The sequence below is a fragment of the Manis javanica genome, chromosome 6, assembly GCF_040802235.1.
Source record: "Manis javanica isolate MJ-LG chromosome 6, MJ_LKY, whole genome shotgun sequence".
Taxonomy (NCBI): Eukaryota; Metazoa; Chordata; class Mammalia; order Pholidota; family Manidae; genus Manis; species Manis javanica.
Window position 1 is genome coordinate 91,391,726 of NC_133161.1, and position 26,046 is coordinate 91,417,771.

At 36.1% G+C, this 26,046-nt stretch overlaps 2 protein-coding genes across 2 annotated transcripts in view; one reads left to right on the top strand and one right to left on the bottom strand.

Annotated features, from left to right (window-relative positions):
- The window catches only part of DLD (dihydrolipoamide dehydrogenase), a 64,114-nt gene extending 43,547 nt beyond the window's left edge, over window positions 1-20,567 (top strand). Inside the window, exons 5-14 of the mRNA XM_073239030.1 lie at window positions 482-551; window positions 1,929-2,029; window positions 2,320-2,463; window positions 2,598-2,699; window positions 15,027-15,217; window positions 15,965-16,135; window positions 16,442-16,631; window positions 18,807-18,944; window positions 19,823-19,912; window positions 20,004-20,567. Of these exons, the coding sequence (XP_073095131.1) occupies window positions 482-551; window positions 1,929-2,029; window positions 2,320-2,463; window positions 2,598-2,699; window positions 15,027-15,217; window positions 15,965-16,135; window positions 16,442-16,631; window positions 18,807-18,944; window positions 19,823-19,912; window positions 20,004-20,069 (1,263 nt within the window). The 3' untranslated portion in view covers window positions 20,070-20,567. The remainder of the gene's footprint in view (window positions 1-481; window positions 552-1,928; window positions 2,030-2,319; window positions 2,464-2,597; window positions 2,700-15,026; window positions 15,218-15,964; window positions 16,136-16,441; window positions 16,632-18,806; window positions 18,945-19,822; window positions 19,913-20,003) is intronic.
- A 2,811-nt stretch (window positions 20,568-23,378) lies between these two features.
- The window catches only part of LAMB1 (laminin subunit beta 1), an 81,483-nt gene continuing 78,815 nt past the window's right edge, over window positions 23,379-26,046 (bottom strand). Inside the window, exons 32-34 of the mRNA XM_037010880.2 lie at window positions 25,496-25,672; window positions 23,876-24,035; window positions 23,379-23,682 (exon numbers count right to left, since the gene is read on the bottom strand). Of these exons, the coding sequence (XP_036866775.2) occupies window positions 23,546-23,682; window positions 23,876-24,035; window positions 25,496-25,672 (474 nt within the window). The 3' untranslated portion in view covers window positions 23,379-23,545. The remainder of the gene's footprint in view (window positions 23,683-23,875; window positions 24,036-25,495; window positions 25,673-26,046) is intronic.

Here is a 26,046-nt window from a genome sequence, read left to right on the forward strand (position 1 = left end):
TTAGTTATTAAAAAATAATCCATTGATGATTAAAAAAAAAAGTTTTTCCTGGGTAAAATTTAAGAGTGCCCTCACCAAGCTGCCGCTTTTCTGAAATAGCATCGGTATCTCAGAACACCTAGCTTGCCATTCAAAAAGACTCTGAAGTTCCATATTTTCCTCTCTATAGCTTTCCTTTACTAGTGAAACAGATAATAGGTACTAAATTCTTTATGTATGTAGACATGATTGCATTTTCACCTGCCACCCTGAAGCATGTACTTAATCCTTTGCTTTTAAAGAAAGTAAAGATGTTCAAGATGTTTTTCATTCTTATTTGTTGAACATTTTTTTAATTGTCTTACAGTAATTACATAAGAACCAAAACTGAATTGGTGCAGTCCCATGTGCTATTCCATGTAGAGAATGTCATTTTGTGTTTTTTGATTGTATGTAGTCTGTTCATGAACATTTGATCATTTTGTCTTTTTATTTCCTTTAGGCTTTATTAAATAACTCTCATTATTACCATATGGCCCATGGAAAAGATTTTGCATCTAGAGGAATTGAAAGTAAGTATACCTTTCATATTTAGTGGTATTACCAGCCAACTTGACTCTTCTTGCTAAAGCCTTATGTATGTTTAATGAGTGTGTAATACATATTTAATTAGGGAGGAGTAAGAAAAAGATCTTTAAAATGTAGAAGGATTAACCTAAGAAAGAATGCTGAAATCCAGATTTCTACTCTGACATCTTTTATTCCTTTGCCAACTTTTGTGTTAAGTTGGCTGTATGTGTGTGTGTGTGTAGAGAGGGGTGCTCAGTTCCTGAGTGCTGTGGGCAGAGAATGATGAAGGAAGGAAAGTCTGCCTAAGTTACTTGTGGTGGAAAGGCAAAGGAGAGAGAGGGATGCAGCATAGTGGAAAAAAAGGACATTTCATAACATTTAATTTGGTATGTTTTGTCTCCTGCCATTCTTTTTGGGCTGTTTTCATTTCCACCTTTCTCTCTAGTTATTATTGTCGACAGATGTATCTAGAAGGGTAATCTGTTCTAGATAGGGCCTAAACATACCACGGGTGGGGATGTTAATTTTCCTACATTTATTTCTGTGTAGCAGTAGGTTTCTAAAAGAGTGGGCTGTAGTGTAGGCAGTCTGGTGGTTATAGAGGTGATATATGTGTATCACACTAAAAAATACATATATATATATATATATATGTTTATGTATATGATACACATACACTAAAGCAAATGCCATAGTAAACTAGATGAAAAATATAATCAAAACCCATTTTACTTACCCAGTAGAGAAAGAAGAGACAGGGTTAATCAAGAGACCTGCATGGTAGGCAGTGCTTAATGTTCTAGCTCTGTTACCTTAGGTAAGTCAGATCTTTCAGTGTCTGTTTCCTCATCTCTAAGATACGTGTTGGTTTATCTTATATTGCTTCAGAGTTCTCCTGAGTTAAATGAGCAATTAAAATTTAGTTGATTAACTTTTATATTCAGCTTCTGTATTTGAAGTTTTTTGATGAGTATTTTAATTAGTTTTTGCTATATGAAATTTAGCATTTCCTTTTATTTAAAATTTTAGATTATGTTTTACTTTGCCATTTCCACTTAAATCTCTTCCAGTCATATGATCATAAGGTGTTTGGAAAATATGTTGTCACCATGGAATATAATACTTTATTTTGGACTTCAGTTTTCCCAAAAGTGGACTTTTTACAGTGTTTCATAGATTCTGTTGTTGTGATAGGATATTGTTGGCCTTTTGCCAGCTACAATTACCAGTTAGGAAATTAAAAATTTTTAGTATTGCTTTTTATACAGTTCTATAAACATTAGGCTGAAATTTTCCAGACACTGATTAGTAAAAAAATGCCATACATTGCTTCAAGAATTTAGCTAAGGACTAAATAAGATTTATGTAACAAATTACAGTGTCTGAAGTTCGCTTGAATTTAGAGAAGATGATGGAGCAGAAGACTACAGCAGTAAAAGCTTTAACAGGTGGAATCGCCCATTTATTCAAACAGAATAAGGTTAGTGTGTTTAATGTTCAGATTTTTGCTTTATTTTATGTACACATTAAACATTGCTTTATGCTGTTAGAGTGGTGCTGTTGGGGAGTATTATTTAATTTATAGTATGCTATTGTGACATAGATTTCCCTGACACATAACACATTTTTTGTTGCTCCATATGTAGCATTACTAAGTAAGGAAGCATTTTGTATTGGATAAATTATTTAATAGAGTAGTTTTTTCCTATTAATCAGGTTTGCTTATTTTAAAAAATCATTTTAAACTGAATTTATAAACATTTTATAAAGGTTGTTCATGTAAACGGATATGGAAAGATAACTGGCAAAAATCAGGTCACTGCTATGAAAGCTGATGGGAGCACTCAGGTTATTGATACAAAGAACATTCTGATTGCTACAGGCTCAGAAGTTACTCCTTTTCCTGGAATCACGGTATTTACGCTTTTTACTATTGTCACAACCTTCCTTCAGCAATACATTTTATAAACTACTTTGAGATCACAGTTTATAAATCAGTGGGTTTTTCCTAATAATTTTGACTGCATCTTGTTTTTTTTAAATTGTAGATTGATGAAGATACAATAGTGTCATCTACAGGTGCTTTATCTTTAAAAAAAGTTCCAGAAAATATGGTTGTCATTGGTGCAGGAGTAATAGGTGTAGAATTGGTAAGTGATGTCTTTTTGTTGTTGTTGAAGTACAGTTGATAACACAATATTGTATTGTTTCAAGTATAAGACACAGTGGCTCAGCAATTACACATATTATTAATTCCTCACCCCAATGAGTATAGTTACTGTCTGTCAACATAGGAAGACGTTACCGAACCACTGACTATATTCTCCATGCTCTACTGCCATCCCTGTGACCAGCTTATACTACGATTGATATTTTTGTGCTTCTTTATTCCCCTTACTCACCTCATGCTCCCATCCCAGTAAGTGACCTCTCTTCTCTTACTGGCTCCATAGAGTTGGAGGGAATTTGACTTACATGGTTCCCTATTTGATACTTTGTATTACATTGTGGGCAGATCGACATTGAGTTTTGCTTAAACACTTCTAGTAATAGAGAATTTTCAAGACAACCTCATTATATAATCCTTAGATGTTAAAACATCCACCTTTATTTTGAAATAATCTTTGTTCCCTAAAACTGGACTAAGTAAAAAAAGATGTTATAGTCCTTCAGATAATTTAAATCTGACAGACCTTCAGGCCCTTCAGAAGACAGCTCTCATTCTCAGCAAATTACATTTCAGATAAAGAGCATGATTTACATGATCTGGCTGTTACCTTCCTTTCCAACCTTATCCTGATCCCTCTTAAATTTGAGAAATGTCAAACTACTTGCAGTTCTCTGACTGAGTTTTACTTAAAAAACTCAACATGTCATTCTGTTGCATACCTTCTGCTTCCCTTGTTCTCCCTTCTTGTCCATCTGGCAACTTTACTATATTTCCAGTGACCTCTTCCCTCCATTTTAAGTTATCTTTTTCCAGGGTGCTTGTACCTTGTAATCACTAAGAATTAATTGCTCTACCTTGAAAATCACAAATTCAAGACATTTTATTCTCTAACCATACCCTCCTTTCCTCTCTTACTCAGTTATTGCTAGTATCCAGGCTCTTTATCAGATTTTCTAGTTCATAGATACTTTTTTGCTATCTGTCCTTTCCTGTTTCGATTGCTTTCCCTTTTTTCCCCTAATTGTTTATACAAATACACCCATTTCACCCACCCACCCACACTTGCCCCTCCTCCATGCTAACCATGAGACATTTCTCAGTGTCTGAGTTTCTGTTTTGTTTTGTTTTTAAATTCCACACAGACGTGAAACCATATGGTATTTGTCTTTCTCTGCCTAGCCTGTTTTACTTACTGTAATACTCTCCAGGTCTATCCCTGTTGTTGGAAATGATAGGATTTCTTGCTTTTTTATGGCTGAATAATACTCCATTTTACCATATCTTTATCCACTCTTATTTTTTATGTGTTCATCTTTCACTTTTTTATTTTTTATTTTCTTATTGAAATATCATTGATATACAATATTGTATTGGTTTCAAGTATACAACACAGTGGTTCAACAGTTACCCATCTTATTAAATCCTCACCCCCACTAGTACACTTACTGTCTGTCAACGTAGGGAGGTGTTACAGAATCTCTGGCTATATTTTTCCATGCTGTACTACTATCCTCATGACCAGCTTATATTATGATTGAAAATTTTTGTGCCCATTTATCCATCTTACCCACCAACCCAACCCCTCCCCCATGGTAATTACCAGTCATTTTTCAGTGTCTATGAATCTACTCTCTTTTGTTCATTTTGTTGTTTTTATAGTCCGCAAGTAAGTGAAATCATGCAGTGTTTGTCTTTCTCTGCCTGACTTATTTTACTTAGCATAGTACCCTCTAGGATGGACTATCCATTGTTGTTGCAAATGGCAGGATATCTTTTTTTTTATGGCTAAATAACCATTGTGTATATATACCATATCTTCTTTATCCATTCATCTACTGATGGACACTTAGTTAGCTTCAATATCTTGGCTATTGTAAATAATGAGGTGATAAACATAGGGGTGCATATGTCTTTTTGAATCAGGGATTTTGTTTTCTTTGGTTAAAGTCCTAGAAGTGGGATTAATGGATTGTAAGGTATTTCTATTTTTAGTTTTTTGAGGAATGTCCATATTGCTTTCTTCAGTGGCTGCACCAATTTACATTCTTGCCAACAGTGTAGGAAGGTTCCCGTTTCTCCACATCCTCACCCACACATACTATTTCATGTCTTTTGAATAATGCCATTCTAACTGGTATGAGGTGATATCTCGTTGTGGTTTTGATTTGCATTTCCCTGATGATTAGTGATGTGGAGCATCTTTTCATGTGCCTGTTGGCTAACTGTATTTCTTCTATGGAAAAATGTCTGTTCAGGTCCTCTGCCTGTTTTTTAATTGGGTTATTTGTTATTCTGATGTTGAGTTATATGAGTTCTTTATATATTTTGGATGTTAACCCCTTATTGGATACATCATTGGATACTTTAAGAAGGATGGGAATTAACTCTTTAAATGTTTGGCAGGATTCAGCTGTGAAGCCCTCTGGTCCTGGACTTTTGCTTTCTGGGAGTTTTTTATTACCAATTCAATTTTGTTACTTGTAAGGGGTCTGTTCAGACTTTGTGTTTCTTCTTGGATCAATCTTAGAAGGGTGTATTTTTCTAGGAATTTTTCCATTTCTTCTAGGTTTTCCACTTTATTGGCATATAATTTTTCATAGAATTCTCTAAAAATTATTTGTGTTTCTGCAGTGTTCATTATGGCTGTTACTTCTCATTTCTGATTTTATTTGTGTACTTTCTCTTTATTCTCTTGATAAGTCTGGCTCTGGAGTTTGTTTATTTTGCTTATTTTCTCAAAGAACCAGCTCTTGGTTTCATTGTTTTTTTTCCTGTTATTCTTCTTTCTCTTATTTATTTCTGCTCTGATCTTTATGCCCCTCTTTCATGAATGGATGTTGAATTTTGTCAAATGCTTTTTCAGCATCAATGGAGATGATCATGTGGTTTTTGTCTTTCTTTTTGTTGATGTGGTGGATGATGTTGATGGATTTTCGAATGTTGTACCATCCTTGCATCCCTGGGATGAATCCCACTTGGTCATGGTGTATGATCCTTTTGATATACTGTTGAATTCTGTTTGCTAATATTTTATTGAGTATTTTTGCATCTACATTCATCAGGGATATTGATCTGTAATTTTCTTTTTTGGTGGGGTCTTTGCCTGGTTTTGGTATTAGGGTGATGTTGGCTTCATAGAATGAGTTTGGGAGTATTCCCTCTTCTTCTATTTTTTGGAACACTTTAAGGAGAATGGGTATTATGTCTTCTCTGTGTGTCTGATAAAATTCCAAGGTAAATCCGTCCGGCCCCGGGGTTTTGTTCTTGGGTAGTTTTTTGATTACCGTTTCAATTTCTTTGCTTGTAATTGGTTTGTTTAACTTTTGTGTTTCTTCCTTGGTCAGTCTTGGGAGGTTGTATTTTTCTAGGAAGTTGTCCATTTCTTCTAGGTTTTCCAGCTTGTTGGCATATAGGTTTTCATAGTAGTCTTTAATAATTCTTTGTATTTCTGTGGGGTCTGTTGTGATTTTTCCATTCTCATTTCTGATTCTGTTGATTTGTGTTGATTCTCTTTTTCTCTTAATAAGTTTGGCTAGAGGCTTATCTATTTTGTTTATTTTCTCAAAGAACCAGCTCTTGGTTTCGTTGATTTTTGCTATTGTTTTATTCTTCTCAATTTTGTTTATTTCTTTTCTGATCTTTATTATGTCGCTCCTTCTGCTGACTTTAGGCCTCATTTGTTCTTCTTTTCTAGTTTCGATAATTGTGATGTTAGACTATTCATTTGGGATTGTTCTTCCTTCTTCAAGTGTGCCTGGATCGCTATATACTTTCCTCTTAAGACTGCTTTCGCTGCATCCCACAAAAGTTGGGGCTTAGTGTTGTTGTTGTTATTTGTTTCTATATATTCCTTGATCTCTATTTTGATTTGTTCATTGATCCATTGATTATTTAGTAGCATGTTGTTAAACCTCCATGTGTTTGTGAGCCTTTTTGTTTTCTTTGTAGAATTTATTTCTAGTTTTATACCTTTGTGGTCTGAAAAATTGGTTGGTAGAATTTCAATATTTTGGAATTTACTGACGCTCTTTTTGTGAGCTAGTATGTGGTCTATTCTGGAGAATGTTCCATGTGCACTTGAGAAGAATGTATATCCTGTTGCTTTTGGATGTAGAGTTCTTCAGATGTCTGTTAGGTCCATCTGTTCTAGTGTGTTGTTCAATGCCTGTGTGTCCTTACTTATTTTCTGCCTGGTGGATCTATCCTTTGGGGTGAGTGGTGTGTTGAAGTCTCCTAAGTTGAATGCATTGCAGTCTATTTCCCTCTTTAGTTCTGTTAGTATTTGCTTCACATATGCTGGTACTCCTGTATTGGGTGCATATATATTTAGAATGGTTATATCCTCTTGTTGGACTGAGCCCTTTATCATTATGTAGTATCCTTCTTTATCTCTTGTTACTTTCTTTGTTTTGAAGTCTATTTTGTCTGATATTAGTACTGCAACCCCTGCTTTCTTCTCACTGTTGTTTGCCTGAAATATGTTTTTCCATCCCTTGACTTTTAGTCTATGCTTGTCTTTGGGTTTAAGGTGAGTTTCTTGTAAGCAGCATATAGATGGGTCTTGCTTTTTTATCCATTCTATTACTGTGTCTTTTGATTGGTGCATCAAGTCCATTTACATTTAGGGTGACTATTGAGAGATATGTACTTATTGCCATTGTAGGCTTTAGATTCGTGGTTACCAAAGGTTCAAGGTTAGCTTCTTCAGTATCTTACTGCCTAACTTAGCTCGCTTATTGAGCTGTTATATACACCGCCTGGAGATTCTTTTCTTCTCTCCCTTCTTATTCCTCCTCCTCCATTCTTCATATGTTGTATGTTTTGTTCTGTGCTCTTTTTAGGAGTGCTCCCATCTAGAGCAGTCCCTGTAAGATGCCCTGTAGAGGTGGTTTGTGGGAAGCAAATTCCCTCAGCTTTTGCATGTCTGGGAATTGTTTAATTACGCCATCATATTTAAATGATAGTCATGCTGGATACAGTATCCTTGGTTCAAGGCCCTTCTGTTTCATTGCATTAAATATATCATGCCATTCTCTTCTGGCCTGTAGGGTTTCTGTCGAGAAGTCTGATGTTAGTCTGATGGGTTTTCCTTTATAGGTGACCTTTTTCTCTCTAGCTGCCTTTAAAACTGTTTCCTTGTCATTGATCCTTGCCATTTTAATTATTATGTGTCTTGGTGTTGTCCTCCTTGGATTCTTTCTGTTGGGGGTTCTGTGTATTTCCGTGGTCTGTTCGATTATTTCCTCCCCCAGTTTGGGGAAGTTTTCAGCAATTATTTCTTCAAAGAGACTTTCTATCCCTTTTCCTCTTTCTTCTTCTTCTGGTACCCCTATAATACGAATATTATTCCTTTTGGATTGGTCACATAGTCCTCTTAGTGTTTCGTTCCTGGAGATCCTTTTATCTCTCTCTATGTTAGCTTCTATACGTTCCTGTTCTCTGGTTTCTAGTCCTTCAATGGCCTCTTGCATCTTATCCATTCTGCTTATAAATCCTTCCAGGGATTGATTCACTTTTGTGATCTCCTTCCTGACATCTGTGATCTCCCTCCGGACTTCATCCCATTGCTCTTGCATTTTTCTCTGCATCTCATCCCATTGCTCTTGCATTTTTCTCTGCATCTCTGTCAGCATGTTCATGATTTTTCTTTTGAATTCTTTTTCAGGAGGACTGGTTAGGTCTGTCTCCTTCTCAGGTATTGTCTCTGTGATCTTTGTCTGCCTGTAGTTTTGCCTTTTCATGGTGATAGAGATAGTTTGCAGAGCTGGTACGAATGACAGCTGGAAGAGCTTTCCTTCTTGTTGGTTTGTGGCCTTCCTCTCCTGGGAGAATAGCGATCTCTAGTGGCTTATGCTTGGCAGCTGTCTTTATGCCCCTCTTTCTACTAACTTTGGGTTTCCTTTGTTTTTCTTTTTCTAGTTTCTTTAATTGTGAATTTAGATGGTTTAGTTGTGCTTGTTCTTGTTTCTTGATGTGGACCCGAATTGCTATGTCCTTCCCTGTTAGAGCCACTTTTGTGGTATCCCACAAATTTTGCACTGTTGCAGTTTTATTTTCATTTGTCTCCATATATTGCTTGATTTCTGCTTTAATTTATTCATTGATACATTGATTATTTAGAAACATGTTGTTTAGCCTCCATGTGTTTGTAGGCTTTTTTGTTTGTGTAATTTGCTTCTAGTTTCATACCACTGTGTCTGAGAAGTTGATTGATACAATTTCAGTCTTTTTGAATTTATTGAGGCTCTTCTTGTTGCCTAGTATGTGATCTCTTCTGGAGAACATTCCATATACACTTGAGAAAAATGTGTATCCTGCTGCTTTTAAATGGGATGTTCTGTATATATCCATTAAGACCATATAATGTAATGTGTTATTCAGTGCCTCTGTTTCCTTACTTATTTTCTGTTTGGTTGATCTATTGATGTGAGTGTTATGTTAAGGTGTCCTAAAATGAATGAGTTAAAGTCTATTTTCCCCTTTAATTCTTAGTATTTGTTTTACATATTTAGGTGCCTCCTGTGTTGGGTGCATAGATATTTGTAATTGTTATATCCCCTTGTTTCTTCCTGGACTGATCCCTTTATCATTATGTAATTTCCTTCTTTGTCTCATTACTTTCTTTGTTTTGAGGTCTGTTTTGTCTGATATTAGTACTGCTATTCCTGCTTTTTTCCTCCCCATTATTTTCATGAAATATCTTTTTCCATCCTTTTACTTTCAGTTTGTGTATGTCTTTGGTTCTGAAATGAGTCTCTTGTAGGCAACATATAAATGGGTTTTGTTTCTTTATCCATTCTGTCACTGTCTATCTTTTGATTGGTGCATTCAATACATTTACATTTAGGGTAATTATTGATATGTATGTACTTATTCCCATTTTTTATTAATTTTTTGCTGTTTGTTTTTGTAGTTCCTCTCTGTTCCTTTCTTCCTCTCTTACACTCTTCTCTTGCAAATGGTTTTCTTTAGTGTTGTGATTGAATTTCTCTTTAAAAATTTGTTTGTGTATCTATTATAGGCTTTAGGTTTGTGATTACCATAACTATATAGTTTCCTGACTATATAACAGTTTATATTAAGTTGATGATTGCTCTATTTCAAACACAATCTAAAAGTACATTTTTATTCTTCTTCCTCCTCTATGCTTTATATATTAGATGTCATAATCTGCATTTTTTGTGTATCCCTTGACTGTGTGTAGTTGGTTTTACTCCTTTTGTTTTATTTTGTTTTGTTTTAATCTTGTACTTGCTTGGTAAGTAATTCTACTACCTTTACTGGAGGTTTATTTTCACTACTGAGAACTATTTAGACTTAAGAACATTTCCATCTACAGAAGTCCCTTTAACATATCATGTAATGCCAGTGTAGTGGTTATGAATTCCTTCAGCCTTATTTTATCTATTTAATCTGTCCTTCAGATTGAATGATAATCTTGCAGGGATAGAGGATTCTTGGTTGGAGGTCCTTCTGTTTCACTACATTAAATATTTCATGCCATTCCTTTCTGGCCTGTAAAATTTCTCCTGAGAAGTTGGCTGATGGCCTGAAGGGGTTTCCCTTATATGTAATATTTTTTCTTAATCTGGCTATTTTGAGTACTTTCTCCTTGTCTTTGATCTTTGCCATTTTAATTATTATATGTCTTGATGTTGTCTTCCTGGTGTTTCTTTTGTTACGGTTTCTCTGTGCTTCCATGGGGTGTCTTATTTCCTTTCCCAGATTGGGGAAATTTTTAACAATTAGTTCTTGAAGGAGACTGTCTTTCCCTTTGTCTCTCTCTTCTTGTACCCGTATTATGTGAATATTGTTTCGTTTGGGGTTGTCACACAGCTTTCTAGCATTCTTTAGTAGAGATCCTTTTTTCTCTCTGTTCCTCAGCTTAGTTGTTTCTGTTCTCTAATTTCCATCTCATTGTCTCCTCTACTTGCAGCAATCTATTATTCATTCTCACTATTATATATTTCATTTTAGTTACTGCTTTCTTCATTTCTGAGTGGCTCCTTTTCAACTCTTCTGTCTCTTTGTTGAAGTCCTCCCTGAGATGGTCAATTCTTTTCTGCAGATCAGTGAGCATATTTACGACTGTTACTTTGAAATCTTGGCAAGAAAATTGGTGATGTTGATTACATCCAACCCTCTTTCTGGTGTCTTATCCTGTGATTTTGTTTGGAATATAGTCCTCTGTCTCATCATTCTGTTAGGGTTTCTGTATTTCTTCCTTTGGGTTAGATGGATCTTCTATGCCACTTGGTCTAGAGAGTAATGGCTTTATGAAGAAGGCATCCTGTGGTACCCGGAAGCTCAAGACTCTTTACTCTCCAGTGTCTGGTTCTCCTTTGTGGTGAAGCCCCAGTTGCTGTTGGTGGGCAGTGGGTGGAACCACCTTCCTATGTGTCTTTTGGCAGTTGGTCTATTTCAGTCTCCTGAGGATGGCAGTCGCCTCAGCTGGCCCTTTGTGATCGGTATGGCATCTTCTGGGATCATTGTGGGCTGGGCCACCCTTTACCTGACCTGCAGTGGTGGTGGGGCTGTTGGGTTACCAGGATGGATGGGGCGGTTGTGCAGTGGCAGTGAGTTGCATTGCAGTGGAGTGTGGGGCACTGTGCTGGGCCACCCAGGGGGTGTGAGGAGCGCTCAGAGCTAGCTCCTGCATGTTCCTCTCTTGTGTTGAGATGAGGTCAAGAAAGCTGGGAATGCCTCCTTCTGCTGGGCAGAGCAGTCAGGGTGAGCGGGTGTACAGGGAAGTGCTTCAGGGCAGAGCTGCCAGTGAGAAAAATGGAGCATTTGGTCCTCCTGAGAGTGCCCAATCTGTTGGGCTAAGGGAAGGCTGGAAAGTGTTGTCTACCTACCCTTTCTCCTGTGGAGAGTTCCTTCCACCTCTTCCCCCTCTGGCACCTCTCCTGCTCCTGGCAAATCTTTTCAACCTGCTGCCTGTCTTGGGTCTCAGTGGGACTGCCAGATTGGGCCTGTTCTCCACAAATGGCTGGGGTCTCAGCCTCCCATACTGCTCCAGCTGTCCTGGTGTCCAGCCCTGCTAATTGCCAGAACCCAATGCAGTGTGGACTCATGTTCCCAGAGCAGATCTCCAGGGCCAGGTGTGCAGCGTTCGTGAGGGCCTATCCCTTCCCTGCTCCGTTCCTCTCCTCCTGCTTGTGGGCTGGGATTGGGGAAGGGCCTGGGTTCTTCTGCTTCATGCTTCTGCCGCTTTACCCTTTTCTGTGGGATCTTCTCTTCTTCCCAGGTATAGGTGGTCTGTTCTGCAGTCTTCAGGTCATTTTCTAATTTGGTGAGTTTATGCATCAAAAATGACTAGTTTTTCTTATCTTGGAATTCGCTTCTTGCTTAATATTTCTTCTGTTCATTCCACTTTGAAAATTGTTCTCATGGGTGGATAAAACAAGCAAGAAAAATAGAGTAATGTAGATTAACTTTCTTTTGTTGGTCAGTATAATAATATACCCAAGCAGTAATTCTACTTCTTCCATCTCAGCACTTTTGCTTTAGGTTTTTCTACAAGCCTGGGTCATTTCAAACATCTTGACAACAATGTTCTGGGTGTCTGTTACTGTACTGAATTAGTTTTAACATGTCTTTGTAAAAATTTACTAGAGAACTTACTGTGTGTAGTCATACATACCTCTTTACTTTCTCAAATATTATTCATATGACTATTTTTATTTTTTATAGTTTGCCTTTCTTACATTCCAGTTTAATGTAGTGCTTTAAAGAACATAGATTTTGGAATCAGATAAGATTTAAATTTGAATTTCAGCTCTGCCTCTTAATGACTTTATATTCTTTTTAAATTAGTGAGCTTCTCAACTAGTTGATTCATTATACAGGTGGGGTGAGAATAACTGCCTTATTGGATTTTTGTTGGAATTTAATAACATAATACTTTTAAAACCCTTAACATAGTACCTGTATCCAACAAGCTCTGAATAAATGGTAGATATTATTTGAGCTTTCCCATCACTCAGGATCTTGAAGTCAGTTTTCTTGAAGTGTATGGCCCTTGTCTATTTGTGCTTGTCATTCTCTATGAATTACAGACTTCAAGATGATGCTTATCATTTCTACATTCTTACTAGTTCTTACTATTATGACTTAGGTCCAGAAGAGCAGTTCTTTTTTTTTAAACACCTTTATTGAGATATAATTCACACATTGTATAGTCACCCATTTTAAAGTGTACAATTTAATGATTTTCACTGTATTCACAAAGTTGTGCAGCTGTCACCACTAATTCCAGAACATTTTCGTCACTTCAGAAAGAAACCCTGTGCCTATTAGCAGTCACTCTACATTCCTCCCCTCTCCCACCCCCTGCAACCACCAATTTACTTTCTGTGACTATGGGTTTTCTTATTCTGGACATTTCATATAAACAGAATTCATACAATATGTGGCATTTTGTATCTGGGTCCTTCACATAGCATAAGATTTAAACTTCAAGGTTCTGTATATACTTCATTTCTCTTTATAGCCTTATAATATCCTGTATTACGGCTATAACCCATTTTGTTTATCTTTATATCAGTTGATGGTTGTTGGGGTTGTTTCTACTTTGGGACTATGAAAATGCTGCTGTGAACTTTTGTGTGCAAGTTTTTGTGTGGACGTACGTTTTCATTTCTCTTGAGTATATACCTGGAGGTGTAATTGTTGGATAAAATGGTAATTCTGTGTTTGAACTTTTAAGCAAGTGTGTTTTCAAAAGCAGCTACACCATTTTATAACCCCATTAAGAAATGTAAGTTTCAGTTGCTCCACTACCTCATGAGTAGTTGGTATTGTTGTTTTTTGGATTTGAGTCATTCTGATGGGTTAGGTATATCTCGTAGTAGTCTCACTTTATAGTTTTAAATTGCATTTCTTTACTGACTTGTAATGTTGAGCATCTTCTTAATGTGCTTATTTGCTATTTCTAGATCTTCTGTGGTGAAGGACCTGTTTAAATTTTGTCTTTTTTATTGGGCTTGTTGGTTTTGATACTGAGTTTTAAAAGTCTGTATGTAATCTGGATATAAAGGATTTATATAAATGTTCTGAATTCTTTCCCCTCATATTCTGGCTTCTCTCTTTGTGGTCTTAAATTTCTTTTGAATAGAAGTTTTTCATCTTCATGAAGTCTGTTTTATCTTTTTTTTTTTTTTTTTTTAATGGATTGTGCCAAGAAATCTTTGCCGAACTCAAGGTCACAAAGATTTTTTCCTGTGATTTCTTCTAGAAATTTTATATCCTTGGGTTTTGCATTTAGGTCCATGATCCATTAGTAGTACAGTTTTGAATATGCTCCTTATTAGCTCCTTAGTCTCATTGTATTACGTCTAGTTAACTTAGCTCTCACCCCCAAAATACATAAAGTTTGTAAAATGAAAGCACAGACCAAATTTAACTACAGGGGTAAAATCTTGTGGTGCATTTTAAATAACCAAAAGATTTAATACACATTCTTACAAAGGATATGTTCATAGTTTTTCACTTTAATGCTGTAAAGTTAAGTTCATCTTGCCTGTTTCACATACAAGTACAGTTGATCTTTGAACAACATGAGTTTGAACTGTGTGGGTCCACTTATACATTTTTTTTTTCAATAAACATTGGGAAACTTTTTTGGAGATTTGTGGTTGGAAAAACCTTTTCTTTCAGTTATTTTATTGTAAGCATTCAGTATCAATAGCATATAACATACGAAATATGTGTTAGTCAACTGTTTATGTTATGGTAAGGCTTCCAGTCAACAGTAGGCTATTAGTGGTTAAGTTTTTGCAGAGTCAAAAGTTGTGCATGGATTTTTGATAATGTGGGAGTATTGGCCTCCCCCCCATGTTGTTTAAGGTCAACTATATATTCATTCCCTCTCTTCAGGTCTTTGTAGAAATGTCACCCCACTGAATCCATTCCCTGAGCATGCTATTTAAATTTGTAATCCCTCTCCTTTCTACTTGTTCTTCTTCCTGATTTATTTTTCTCATAGCATTCTACTGCCTTCTACATGAATTTTACATAATTGTGTGTCTCCTCTACCAGAATATAAGGTCCCTGAGGGCAGTGTTTTGTTCACTGATACAGGCCTGCCACCTAAAATTGTACCTAGGATATATAGTGGGTGCTCAATAAATGTTGAATAAATACATGAAATTACACATATTTGCTACAGTTTAATTTTAAAATTCAGAGCTTCTAATAGGAACAAATTAACAAAAGAAGTCTTAACAATCAGTTATTTAAGATGATTTAGTAAACATTTGTTATGGAAACCTCTTTTATTTTTATGACTTTTAATTGTTATTTGCAGGGTTCAGTGTGGCAAAGACTTGGTGCAGATGTGATAGCAGTTGAATTTTTGGGGCATGTTGGTGGAGTTGGAATTGATATGGAGATATCTAAAACCTTTCAGCGCATCCTTCAAAAACAGGGATTTAAATTTAAATTGAATACAAAAGTTACTGGTGCTACCAAGAAGTCAGATGGAAAAATTGATGTTTCGTAAGTATGTTTGTCTTTGATAGGACAAAAAGTCTGTGTGCTTCTTGAAGAAAAACACTCAATTTCCAGTATCAGATTTTTTATTACTTACGACCATTTTATTGGTTAGTATAACTCAGTATGACTTGCAAATCAGTCCATTGAAATTTCTAAGTTGATGCTAGAAAAATTAGTCCAATATTTTCACTATAATGTACTTTTTCATACTATACATTCAGAAAAATTTAAATTCCCAACAATCAGTAAAATCAATATTTTTAAACAGATGGGAAATCAGTAATAGTATTAATTAGATTATGTGCCTGGCATTCTATTTATTAAATACTTACACAATTTAATGAAATAAGTTGCTTAAGGTCACATAAGAGTGGCAGAGCCACAACTTGTTATTGCTTCTTTTTGACTCTTAAGACCTATGTTCTTAACCTATATTATACTGCCTGTTTTTGTGAGGTTTTAATTATATTTCTAATGATATCTTTATAACATCTGTAATATGTTTTGTAATTTATATATACATATGTATTATATAATATGCTTTATAATATACAATATATCTTTAATGATAAATCTGGAGGATATGTACACTTTTTCATTGCCTCAGCCTTATGTTTGTTCTATTGACAATAAATTTACACCTTTTAGAAGTGTCATCAACACTTGAGAAATGCCTAGTCTTAAATTTCCAAGTCCATTAGCTACTTACATAGATGTGTGTTTAACAGCTGTACCCTGTTCATTGTTTAGGATTGAAGCTGCTTCTGGTGGTAAAGCTGAAGTTATCACTTGTGATGTACTCTTGGTTTGCATTGGTCGACGACCCTTTACTCAGAATTTGGGACTAGAGGAGCTTGGAATTGAACTAGATCCTAAAGGTAGAATTCCAGTCAATACCAGATTCCAAACTAAAATTCCAAAGTAAGTTGGATAATTATCTGCATTTTTAATTATTTAAAAATTTATTTCTAACACTATTTTGAAAATAAGACTTTTGTCATACTTTCTTGGGGAAGAATAGTAAACTTATGTAAAAGCAAAAATAATTAGTAGAAGTTTTTCATTACCCAAATGTAAGAATCTGAACTCACAGATATTTGAAGAGCTGTATTTGGTATATATTTTTTTGACTTAATAAGTAGAAACATATTTTTGTTACTCAGCTTCAGTTATGCCATCTTATCTGTGATTTCAGAAGTTCACTATCTTTCTTTTGATCTCTGGTAGTATCTATGCTATTGGTGACGTGGTTGCTGGTCCAATGCTAGCTCACAAGGCAGAGGATGAAGGCATTATCTGTGTTGAAGGAATGGCTGGTGGCGCTGTGCACATTGACTACAATTGTGTACCATCAGTGATTTACACACACCCTGAAGTTGCTTGGGTTGGCAAATCAGAAGAGCAGTTGAAAGAAGAGGTAATCCTGAATGAGGGTAGTTTTATTTAATTATAAAAATTACTTTTTATTGAAATAGTTGATACACAATATTATATTGGTTTTAGATGTATAACATAGTGATTAGACAATTGTACGTATTACTAAGTGCTCAGTATGATAGGTGTAGTTATCGTCTGTCAGCAAAGATACAATATTACTGACTATATTATTCCTTAGGCTCTGTTTTCATCCCCGTGGATAATTTATTTTATATTTGGAATTTTGTACCTTTTTATCGCCTTAACCAAATTCTCCCATTCCCCACTCCCTCTCCTATCGCAGCCACCAGTCTGTTCTCTGTGTTTATGATTATCTCTCTATTTTTTGTTTTTGTTTTTTAGATTCCACATATAAGTGAAATCATACAGTATTTGTTTTTCTTTGTCTGACTTATGTAGCTTAGCATAATACCCTCTAGGTCCATCCATGTTGTTGCAAATGGCAAGATTACATTCTTTTTAAATGGCTGATATTCCATTGTCTATATACTGCCTCTTGTTTATTCATTCATCCATTCATTTATCAGTGGACATTTAGGTTGCTTTCATATCTTGCCTATTGTAAATAATGCTTTGATAAACACAGGAGTGCATATATTATTTCAATTTTATTTTCTTTGGGAAAATTCCCCAGGAGTGAAATTACTGGGTCATATGGTACTTTTGTCTTCAATTTTTTGAGAGACCTCCATACTGCTTTCCATAGTGGCTGTACTAATCTACAGTCCCACCAGCAGTGTATGAGGGTTCCCCTTTTCTCCACATCCTTACCAACACTTGTTATTTTATTTTACTTTTTATATTAGCCATTCTTACTGGCATGAGGTGTAATATCTCACTGTGGTCTTGATTTGCATTTTCCTAATGATTAGTGATGTTGAACATCTTTTTGTGTGTCTATTGGCTGTCTTTTTGCCTTTTTTGGAAAGATGTCTGTTCAGGTCCCCTGCCCATTTTTTAATAGGATTATTACTTCTTTTAGGTGTTCAGTTGTATGAGTTCTTCATATATTTTCAATATTAGCCCCTTACCAGCTATATTATTTGTGAATATACTCTCCCAGTACAGTAGGTTGCCTTTTCATCTTGGTGATGGTTTCCTTTGCTGTGCAGAAGCTTTTCAGTTTGATGTAGTCTCACTTGTTTATTTTTGCTTTTGTTTCCCTTGCCTGGAGAGAGACATCCAGAAAAAAATTACTAATGCTGATGTTTAAGAGTATACTGCCTATATTTTCCTCCATAGTTGTTTGTGCTCAGGTTTTATATGTAAATCTTTAATCCATTTTGAGTTCATTTTTGCATATGATGTCGGACAATGACCCAGTTTCATTCTTTTGCATGTATTTGCCCAGTTTTCCCAGTACCATTTATTGAAGAGATTGTCTTTTCCCCGTGGTATATTTTTGCCTCCTTTGTCATATAGTAATTAACCATATTTGTAAGGGTTTATTTCTGCGCTCTGCTCTTCCATTGATCTGTGTCTAATTTTTGTGTCAGTACCATACTGTTTTGATTATCATAGCTTTGTAGTACAGTTTGAAACCAAAGAGTGTGACACCTTCATCTTTGTTCTTTTTTCTAAAGATTGCTTTGGCTATTCAGGGTCTTTTGTAGTTCCATACAAATTTTAGGATTATTTTATCTAGTTCTTTGAAAAATTCCATTGGTATTTTTGATAGGGGTTGCATTGAATCTGTAATTTGCTTGACAATATTATTTCCTCCTATCCATGAGCCTGGACTATCTTTCCATTTACTTGTGTCATCTTCAATTTCTTTTGAATGAGAGTAATTTAAGGTATGAATTGAGTAAATGACACTGGTGACTGAGAATCATTTATAGTTGCATTTTAATAATTATGTAGAATATTTTTTCCTTTGTAAGTATCATAAAAGGAGATCATTTACTTGTCTGTATTCAAAAACTAGTAATTCCAGAGCTTTTATATTTGGCTTTGAAATACACCCAGATGGACTGGTATTTGCATTCACTTTTGTACCCAAAATACATTTCATTAACAGGCCCTTTAGTCTTGCCTTCCATATACTACATGAAGAATTGTCTTCTTGAGGTTTATTTTCTGGATGTATGACAGATGCTTTCACCAATGGGAATGAACTCAGGATTTATGTAGGTTCTCATTTTCTGTCTCACAGGGTATTGAGTACAAAGTTGGGAAATTCCCATTTGCTGCTAACAGCAGAGCAAAGACAAATGCTGACACAGATGGCATGGTGAAGATTCTTGGGCAGAAATCAACGGACCGAGTATTGGGAGCACATATTCTAGGACCAGTGAGTGTTGTAAAACCAGAAATTCCATTTGAATTTCAGGAAAGTATTGCTATTTATTTAGTAGATTAATTTGAGACCCTGGTATTTACATTCTGAGTTAATTATTTACCAGCCAAAGTTCAAATATGGCTTCTTTGTGCGTCTTTTCTAGCAAGGTACTAGTAGCCTTTTCACAGTCTTGCCCACCATATTATGTACTTTTCATATTCCAACTAAGACTATCCCTTTGTTTTAAAACATGTGCCTGCTTAAAACTCACTAGTGGCCCTTTTCAACTTCAGACTGTTATGTATAGTACTTGCTAAATCTGGTCCTGCCCACCTTTCTGACCTCAGCTCTTTCCATTCTTCCCTTTTGCTCATTAATCCCATGTCTCATGGGCCTTCTGTCAGTCTCATAACAGACCAGACTTGCTGCTCTGTTCCCATTTGTGCTGGAAGAACCATTTGCCTGGAATGCTCTGCTTCCAGATCTTTACATGACCAGAGCCTTATTTTTCAGGTCCTAGCTAAGATATTACCTTTTAAGAGAAGCCTTTCCTACCACTGAACTCCCCTTAGGTATCTGATGTAACAATAATGATAATAGACTGATGTATTAAATACATAGATTAATTTTAAGTAGGTGTTTGCATTTTTGAGGTGAATAAATGGAAATGTAGCACACACAGTCAGTGAGTGTTTGGGATAGTTAAGTGGTAGGACTTGAGTCTAGGCCATCTGACTCCAGAGCTCAAGCTCTTAATTTACATGTGACTTTTCTGTGTTAAGCTTTTTCTGACTGGAGGAGTTAGATAACTGCTCTAACGTAGAATCTATCCCGTTAGCTTGTAATAGTTTTTGCCAAGGTAACAAAATTATTTTTTGATTATTTTAAAGGGTGCTGGTGAAATGGTAAATGAAGCTGCTCTTGCATTGGAATATGGAGCATCCTGTGAAGATATAGCTAGAGTCTGTCATGCACATCCGGTAATTAACAACTTATGGAATTAATGGCTACCTCGGTTTTCTTTTGATCCATGAATACTTGGTGTTTAATTTTAAATTTTTTCCCTTGCAGACCTTATCAGAAGCTTTTAGAGAAGCAAACCTGGCTGCATCATTTGGCAAATCAATCAACTTTTAAATTAGAAGAGTATATATATTTTTTCTGACGTTTACTGGGAGCTTTTGTAGAGACACATTTCCGAACAGGAATTGCTCACAGCTCCTAGAATTTCTAGGACTGAATTATGAAACTTTTGGGGAGGCTTTAATAGGTTTGGACAGAATGGAGTAATATCATCTATATTTTAAATAAACTTAATATTTTGTTTCAGTGCATTAATAGTGCAGAAAAAAGCTACTTAAAGTAGCATCTTACAAAATTTTCTTCAGCCTGTATTTTCATGCTGTTTATAAAAGGTTCAACTTCACTGATTTATGTTAAGCAGCTTTTATCTCTGATACAGTAAAGTTGGATTTACTTACACAGATGGAGCTGTGGAGTATGGTTTAGCTGTGTTGGAAGCAAGATAATCAGGTTATTTTTAACTCGTTTTTCATATTGTAAACAGTCAGTCATTAGAATAAGATTAAAATATGTATAAACTGAACTGGTGTAAATAAAAAATGATGTTCTCTTCTTTGTTTTATTTAATCCCCAAAGTCTTGCAGTTTAGAAGTAGAATTTGTATGTTGAGACTTTAAGGTTCCATTGGATCTGTAGTCCGAAGTATAGTTACACAATTAACCAAATGAAGGAGGTAGATCTACAAAATTCAATTAAGTGGAGATGCAAATGTATTACAGTGGGGAATGAAGATATGGAAGTAAACATGTCTTAACTATTTACCTACTGGTTATTCTGAGTGGATGTCAACATGGTGCTAGTTCTTTTAGGACTACCTTTAGTGTATAATATTTATTCTTTATTATTGCTTATAGGGCTAGATGCATCTTGTTTCTACATTATAGGATAGTATTAAGGCATTTAAATGGTTATTACCCCGTCATATAGTTTAGCAATATATACTAAATGTTTAGTATATATTTTTGGAGAAACAAGGGTATCTTTAGCCTGCTGCCTCTTTCTGTGTGGATTTCCAGTGTATCCTCACAGAATAAATGACGGTTTCTTAAAAAAGTGCTGTAAGATTTATTTGTTGACAAATGTTTAAAATGGCCACTTCTTGAAATACTTAAATAGCAAAGTATTAAATGTTAAGTAGGCTTTTGCATATTATAACTACATTTAAGAATCATTTCAGATTCCTTTAGTTGTCAAATTTGGGATAGCATACATTTCTAAAGAGGAAAATAAAGTATCTTGAGGTATTAGAGAAATGCAAACTTGGTATTCTTTTAATGGCAGTTTAAAGATTATAGTCTTAAGGAAGGTTTGGAGAATCTAATTTCTCAGCAGAAAGCTGCATGGAATAAGGTATCAGGTCATCTTAGTGAAAAGGAAAATATTTGGTCATCTTCAGGTTTAATTACATTATATATACAGGTCACATTTATTTCACTTTCACTCCATTCTGTCCAGTGGTCTTGGAATCATATGGTCATGAATGGTACATCCAGGTTCTGTTATGTACCTCTGAAAAATACCGAGTTTTTGTTTTCAAAGGCAGTTGATTTGGCTGAATTCCAATGTCAAATTTGTCAATTTAGTCTTTGTGGGGCAGGCAGCATCTGAAGTCTCTATATTCAGTTTTTTTAACTTTCCCTGGGCTGCCTGAAGTCAGCCTCACACATGCATAGTTCTAATGGATAAACCAGAGATCGGGCAGAAATATATGCAGAATTGTGGGTGGGGCCATCTCCCCTTAAACTTTAATTGCTACCAAACTCTGTCCTACAATTCCTTACCCAGTTGTTTACTGGGACCTTGCCCCAAGTGAAAAGTGTTACAAATGGGAATTTCATCCAGTGCTCCTCTGTTCTCTTTGGCTCTCTGCCACATTCTGCTACCTTCTGCTGGTTCTCCAGTACCCTGGCCTTTTAGGAAAATATGTATTTTGTTCAGAGTTCACAGTTGTCAGCAGTAGGAGGGTTGGTTTGATATGTGCTACTTTGTCATTATTAGAAACGAACTGCATCTTTTAAATATCTTAAGTCCCAAAAGTATGTGAACAGTTACTGTATTTAAACTTCAAACCTGTCCCCTTCTCTAGGGGGAAAAGTTTGTAATCATTTAGAAATAGTCATATTAGAAATAGTGGAATATAATTTAATGAAGTCCTAGCTATATTGAGACAAAATAAGTTAAATCCAGCTTTAAGGGTTCCCATTCACTATGAGAATGCAAATATATCTAGGGTGGGAATCAAGTCCTAGGTATAAAACAAGTTTTAAATGTTCACTTACTAAGTTGTCAGTATTTTCTTGGCTTATGTAGAGTGGAGCTGAGGTTGTTCTGTTCATTGAGCTGATTAAAAAGTAATTTCAAGGTGAGATCTTTAGTTGCTTAGATGAAAAGAAATGAGGATAGTGAAAAGGTTCTGTTTGAAGTAAAATCATTGAGGAAAAAATGTAAGACTTAATTGCTGTTGCAGATGATGAGGTATGACCACTTTGGTTTTTGTTAGGATTCCTACCTAAATAAAAGTGACAAATAATTGCCTTGAACCAGAGGGAAGTGCCTTATTGTTGAAATTACAGCTGTTTATACAACTTTTGTTCAGGTCCAGCTTCAGCTGCAGCTGTGTCGAATGTGTGGGTGGTTGTGAAATGGTACACAGAAAAGTCTTGCTCTGAGAACAATGTGGAAAAAACCACTTAGGGCCTGGCCTGTTACCCTGCTATCTCAGCTATAAATTTGACATAGGTCTGGCAATTGTATGTCAGCTATTTCCTTTATCCTGTGGAATAAGCCATTGTTCATTATGTGATTGTTTTGGTCTTACCTATAAATTGTAGCAAAGACTCTTTAGTTTGTGAAATCAAATAAAATATAAAAGCTGAGAACTTTAAAGTATCGCTCTGTACTTTGAGTAGCACTGCTCACACAACTGGAAGCAATGTCTGTAAATTGTGCCATTTAATTTGAACTTTCCCTTTAGCAACTCTAGCCCTGATTGGAGGTGGTGATACTTAAAAGCACCAATTCATCCTCCTGATTTTTCTAAAAGTTGCTGCTTTTTGTTCTTTCCTACAGCAAGGAATACTTCCAGGAGGCTTGGAGATTGGAGCCACCACTGAAATGGTGAGGGTAGCTCAGGCTCTGTCTGGGGCTCCCACTGGGTGGTGACTTTTGGGGTGGGTTTGTGGGGGATACTGACCTAGCAAATAGATGACTAGTAGCTCACTTATAGACGTAACAAATTAGGGCCTTCATGGAGGTAATCAACATCTTTATAAATCGATTGTTTGCAGTAAAAATAATATACTTGGTTAAGGGGAGTCATGAAATCAGTAAAAGTAACAATGAATTTAAGAGTTATACTAAATATTTATACAAAAGCACTGTACTTTATTTAACTCCATACAAAATGTGGTGATTAGAAACATTAAATAGGTAATGAGTTTTTTATTTTGAAGCTCATGAAGTCAGTTTTTAAAATGTAGCTGTTTTACTTGGGCCGCCTCGGCTGTCCCTTAGAGCCCTTGCCGCCCCTCTTACAGGCAGGTGCTGTAAACAGCGACTTTCTGGCTTATATCCTTGAGGAGGGAACGGACTTCTCCTTCCAGTCTTACTAATTCTTGAGCTTTATCTTCTAAATATTTTTGATTGTCCTCATATTTTCTTTCTAAATCTGTGGGAGATGAAAAGAAAAAGCAATTTATACTATGATGGTCACAAAACCTAATACTGCTCTTTGACCTCTAAGGCTCTGTGTAAGTGCCTAAGGCAAAGTGAATAGATTTTCACCTTTTAAATGAAACAACTCTAGATGTCTTAATTTTAAAATACTTTATGAAAGCATCAGCCTACATGAAAATTCTTACCTTTTAAGAGTTGCAGTTTGCTGTTTGCTTGAGCCAAAATTGTTTTTGCTTCATTTTGTAGCATTTCAGCTTTCCTTCTGGCATCAGCAGACTCTTCAGACTTTTTGGCAATTAACTTTTCTGCTTTCTTATACTTTTCCTCAAGCTCACCATCTAGAGTCTGCAGTTTAACATTTAGACACAGAGAGGTGATAAACTTGGTGTAATTGCATTTACCCAAGCAGCAGTATAATTGCAACTGGCTTGGGGGGATCACAAAGATGTTAATTTGTGCAGTGAGCATTTTGGATTAAGGGCTACCACGAAAGGCACTCAGGCCTCAAGCTATTCAATAGTAAATAACTGAAAAAGTTTTCTTCAAACAGTGGAATTAAATACAACCCTGGTGTGATTTTTCCACAACAAAAAAAGATTTCAAAGACATTTTGGAGTTGCAACAGGCCTCTGGCACTGAGGCCTCCCTCTCTCCTGCTGCTCAGTGCTTCTCTGGGGAGACTCTGTGGAAGAGGGTACGAAAGTCAGCGCAGACTGTCTCAGAAGTAGATGTGCTGAGATCCAAACATTTAGACATCAGAAAAGGCCCATGGTGGAGAAAGGGAAGGAGGACCAGCTGGATCTTGATTAGGTTTAGGGTACGTGGGGGCCTGATAACCAGGAAATCAGGAGAAAGCCAGATGGAAGGGAAGGAAGGACAGACTAGTGTGTGCTGGGTGGAGATTGGTGTGGGTTTGGGAAGATGGTTGCCAGTGATTCTTTTGAGAAACACTGTTCAAACATAGATACTGGAATTTCACGTCAAGGGGTTTTGTTCCTCTTTATTGTAATCAAATGTCACTTGTGTACAATACTCTGTAAAAGAAGTACTTCTGAGATTTATGCTCTCAAAACCACAGGAAAACCATAAACCATAATGCAAGACAGAAGTGGTGGTGAACTTGTTTTGTTCTCTTCCCCAACCCAGAGGTGTAGGGAAGTCACCTTATGTAATGCCTAAAAGCTACAGTAACTTCTGGAAGAAATCTTCATTTATAACTCCGTCTCTTCATTTAAGTTTCAATATTCAAAAGTTGTTTTGTTTCTTTGGAGATAAACATCTGCCCACACCGAATTTAGAAATTGAACATGTGTTTCAACAATGGCTTCTGGCAAAAAATTTGGGGAGTACCTTCCAATGAGAAGTGAGGGGTGGTTAATTCAAGTGAGTGTGGAAGTGGTGAGAGTGGGTTCTCTACTAGCTGTTTTTTGTTATGAATTCCCTGAGCTTTCTCTGCCCTGCTTTTAAAGATTTCTCAAATAGCCAGGTGAATACTGTATGCCATAAAGATCTTCCTCGTTGCAATACAGAAATAAAAGTTCAGTGAGCTTCAGACCTCTACCTCTAATTCCATTTTTTAAACTCTTATTCAAGTTCGGATTTGAGGACCCAGGTCACACCTGTTGGATACTCTCATATCCACTCCCATTTTCCATCTGTGTCTCTCAAGACTGCTGTTTGAAAACAGGTCACTTGGAAAGTTTCTGATAAATAACTACATTAGGTCCATTGCCAAAGAAGGCAATGAGGGGGCGACCAGTTGCTCCTTTATCCACAGAGCTGTAAAGTTACAAAGACATACTTACCTCCTTAGCATCATCTGCAGTTTGTTTCACAGAACTGGCTACTTTTTCAATGTATTCTGCCTCCCCAGAGTTCTGGGCATACTTCCGCTTAAGTTCTTCAACATTCCTCTCTAGCTCACTTAGGCGTTGGGAGGCATTGAACAAGGTTTCCTCAGAAGCTGCTGTTTCAGACTCAATCTAAAAGCATAATGTCAGCAAGGCATTGACTTGAGAAGTGGTAGGAAGGAATACAAGCTCACAGGACAATTTAAAAGGTCGCTACATCATTTTTCTCTAGACCAAAGGAAGTACTTACTGAAAAGAAAACCTAATTTCAAGAAAGCTTATATAAAGTGCCCAACTTTAATTGGGCTCTTCTACATCTTGTATATTAACTTTGTTTCTTGGTACTTCTGATGATCTAGGCAGAAATTCATGTCAAATTTTTCCTCACTGAACCACCTCCAGGCAGCTTGAATGGGTTGAGAGCATTTTAAGGACACCTGTGAACTTTGGCTAAACATTGTTCACAAAGCAGATGTGAGAAGAGGGGTTTCCACATAAATTTCCAA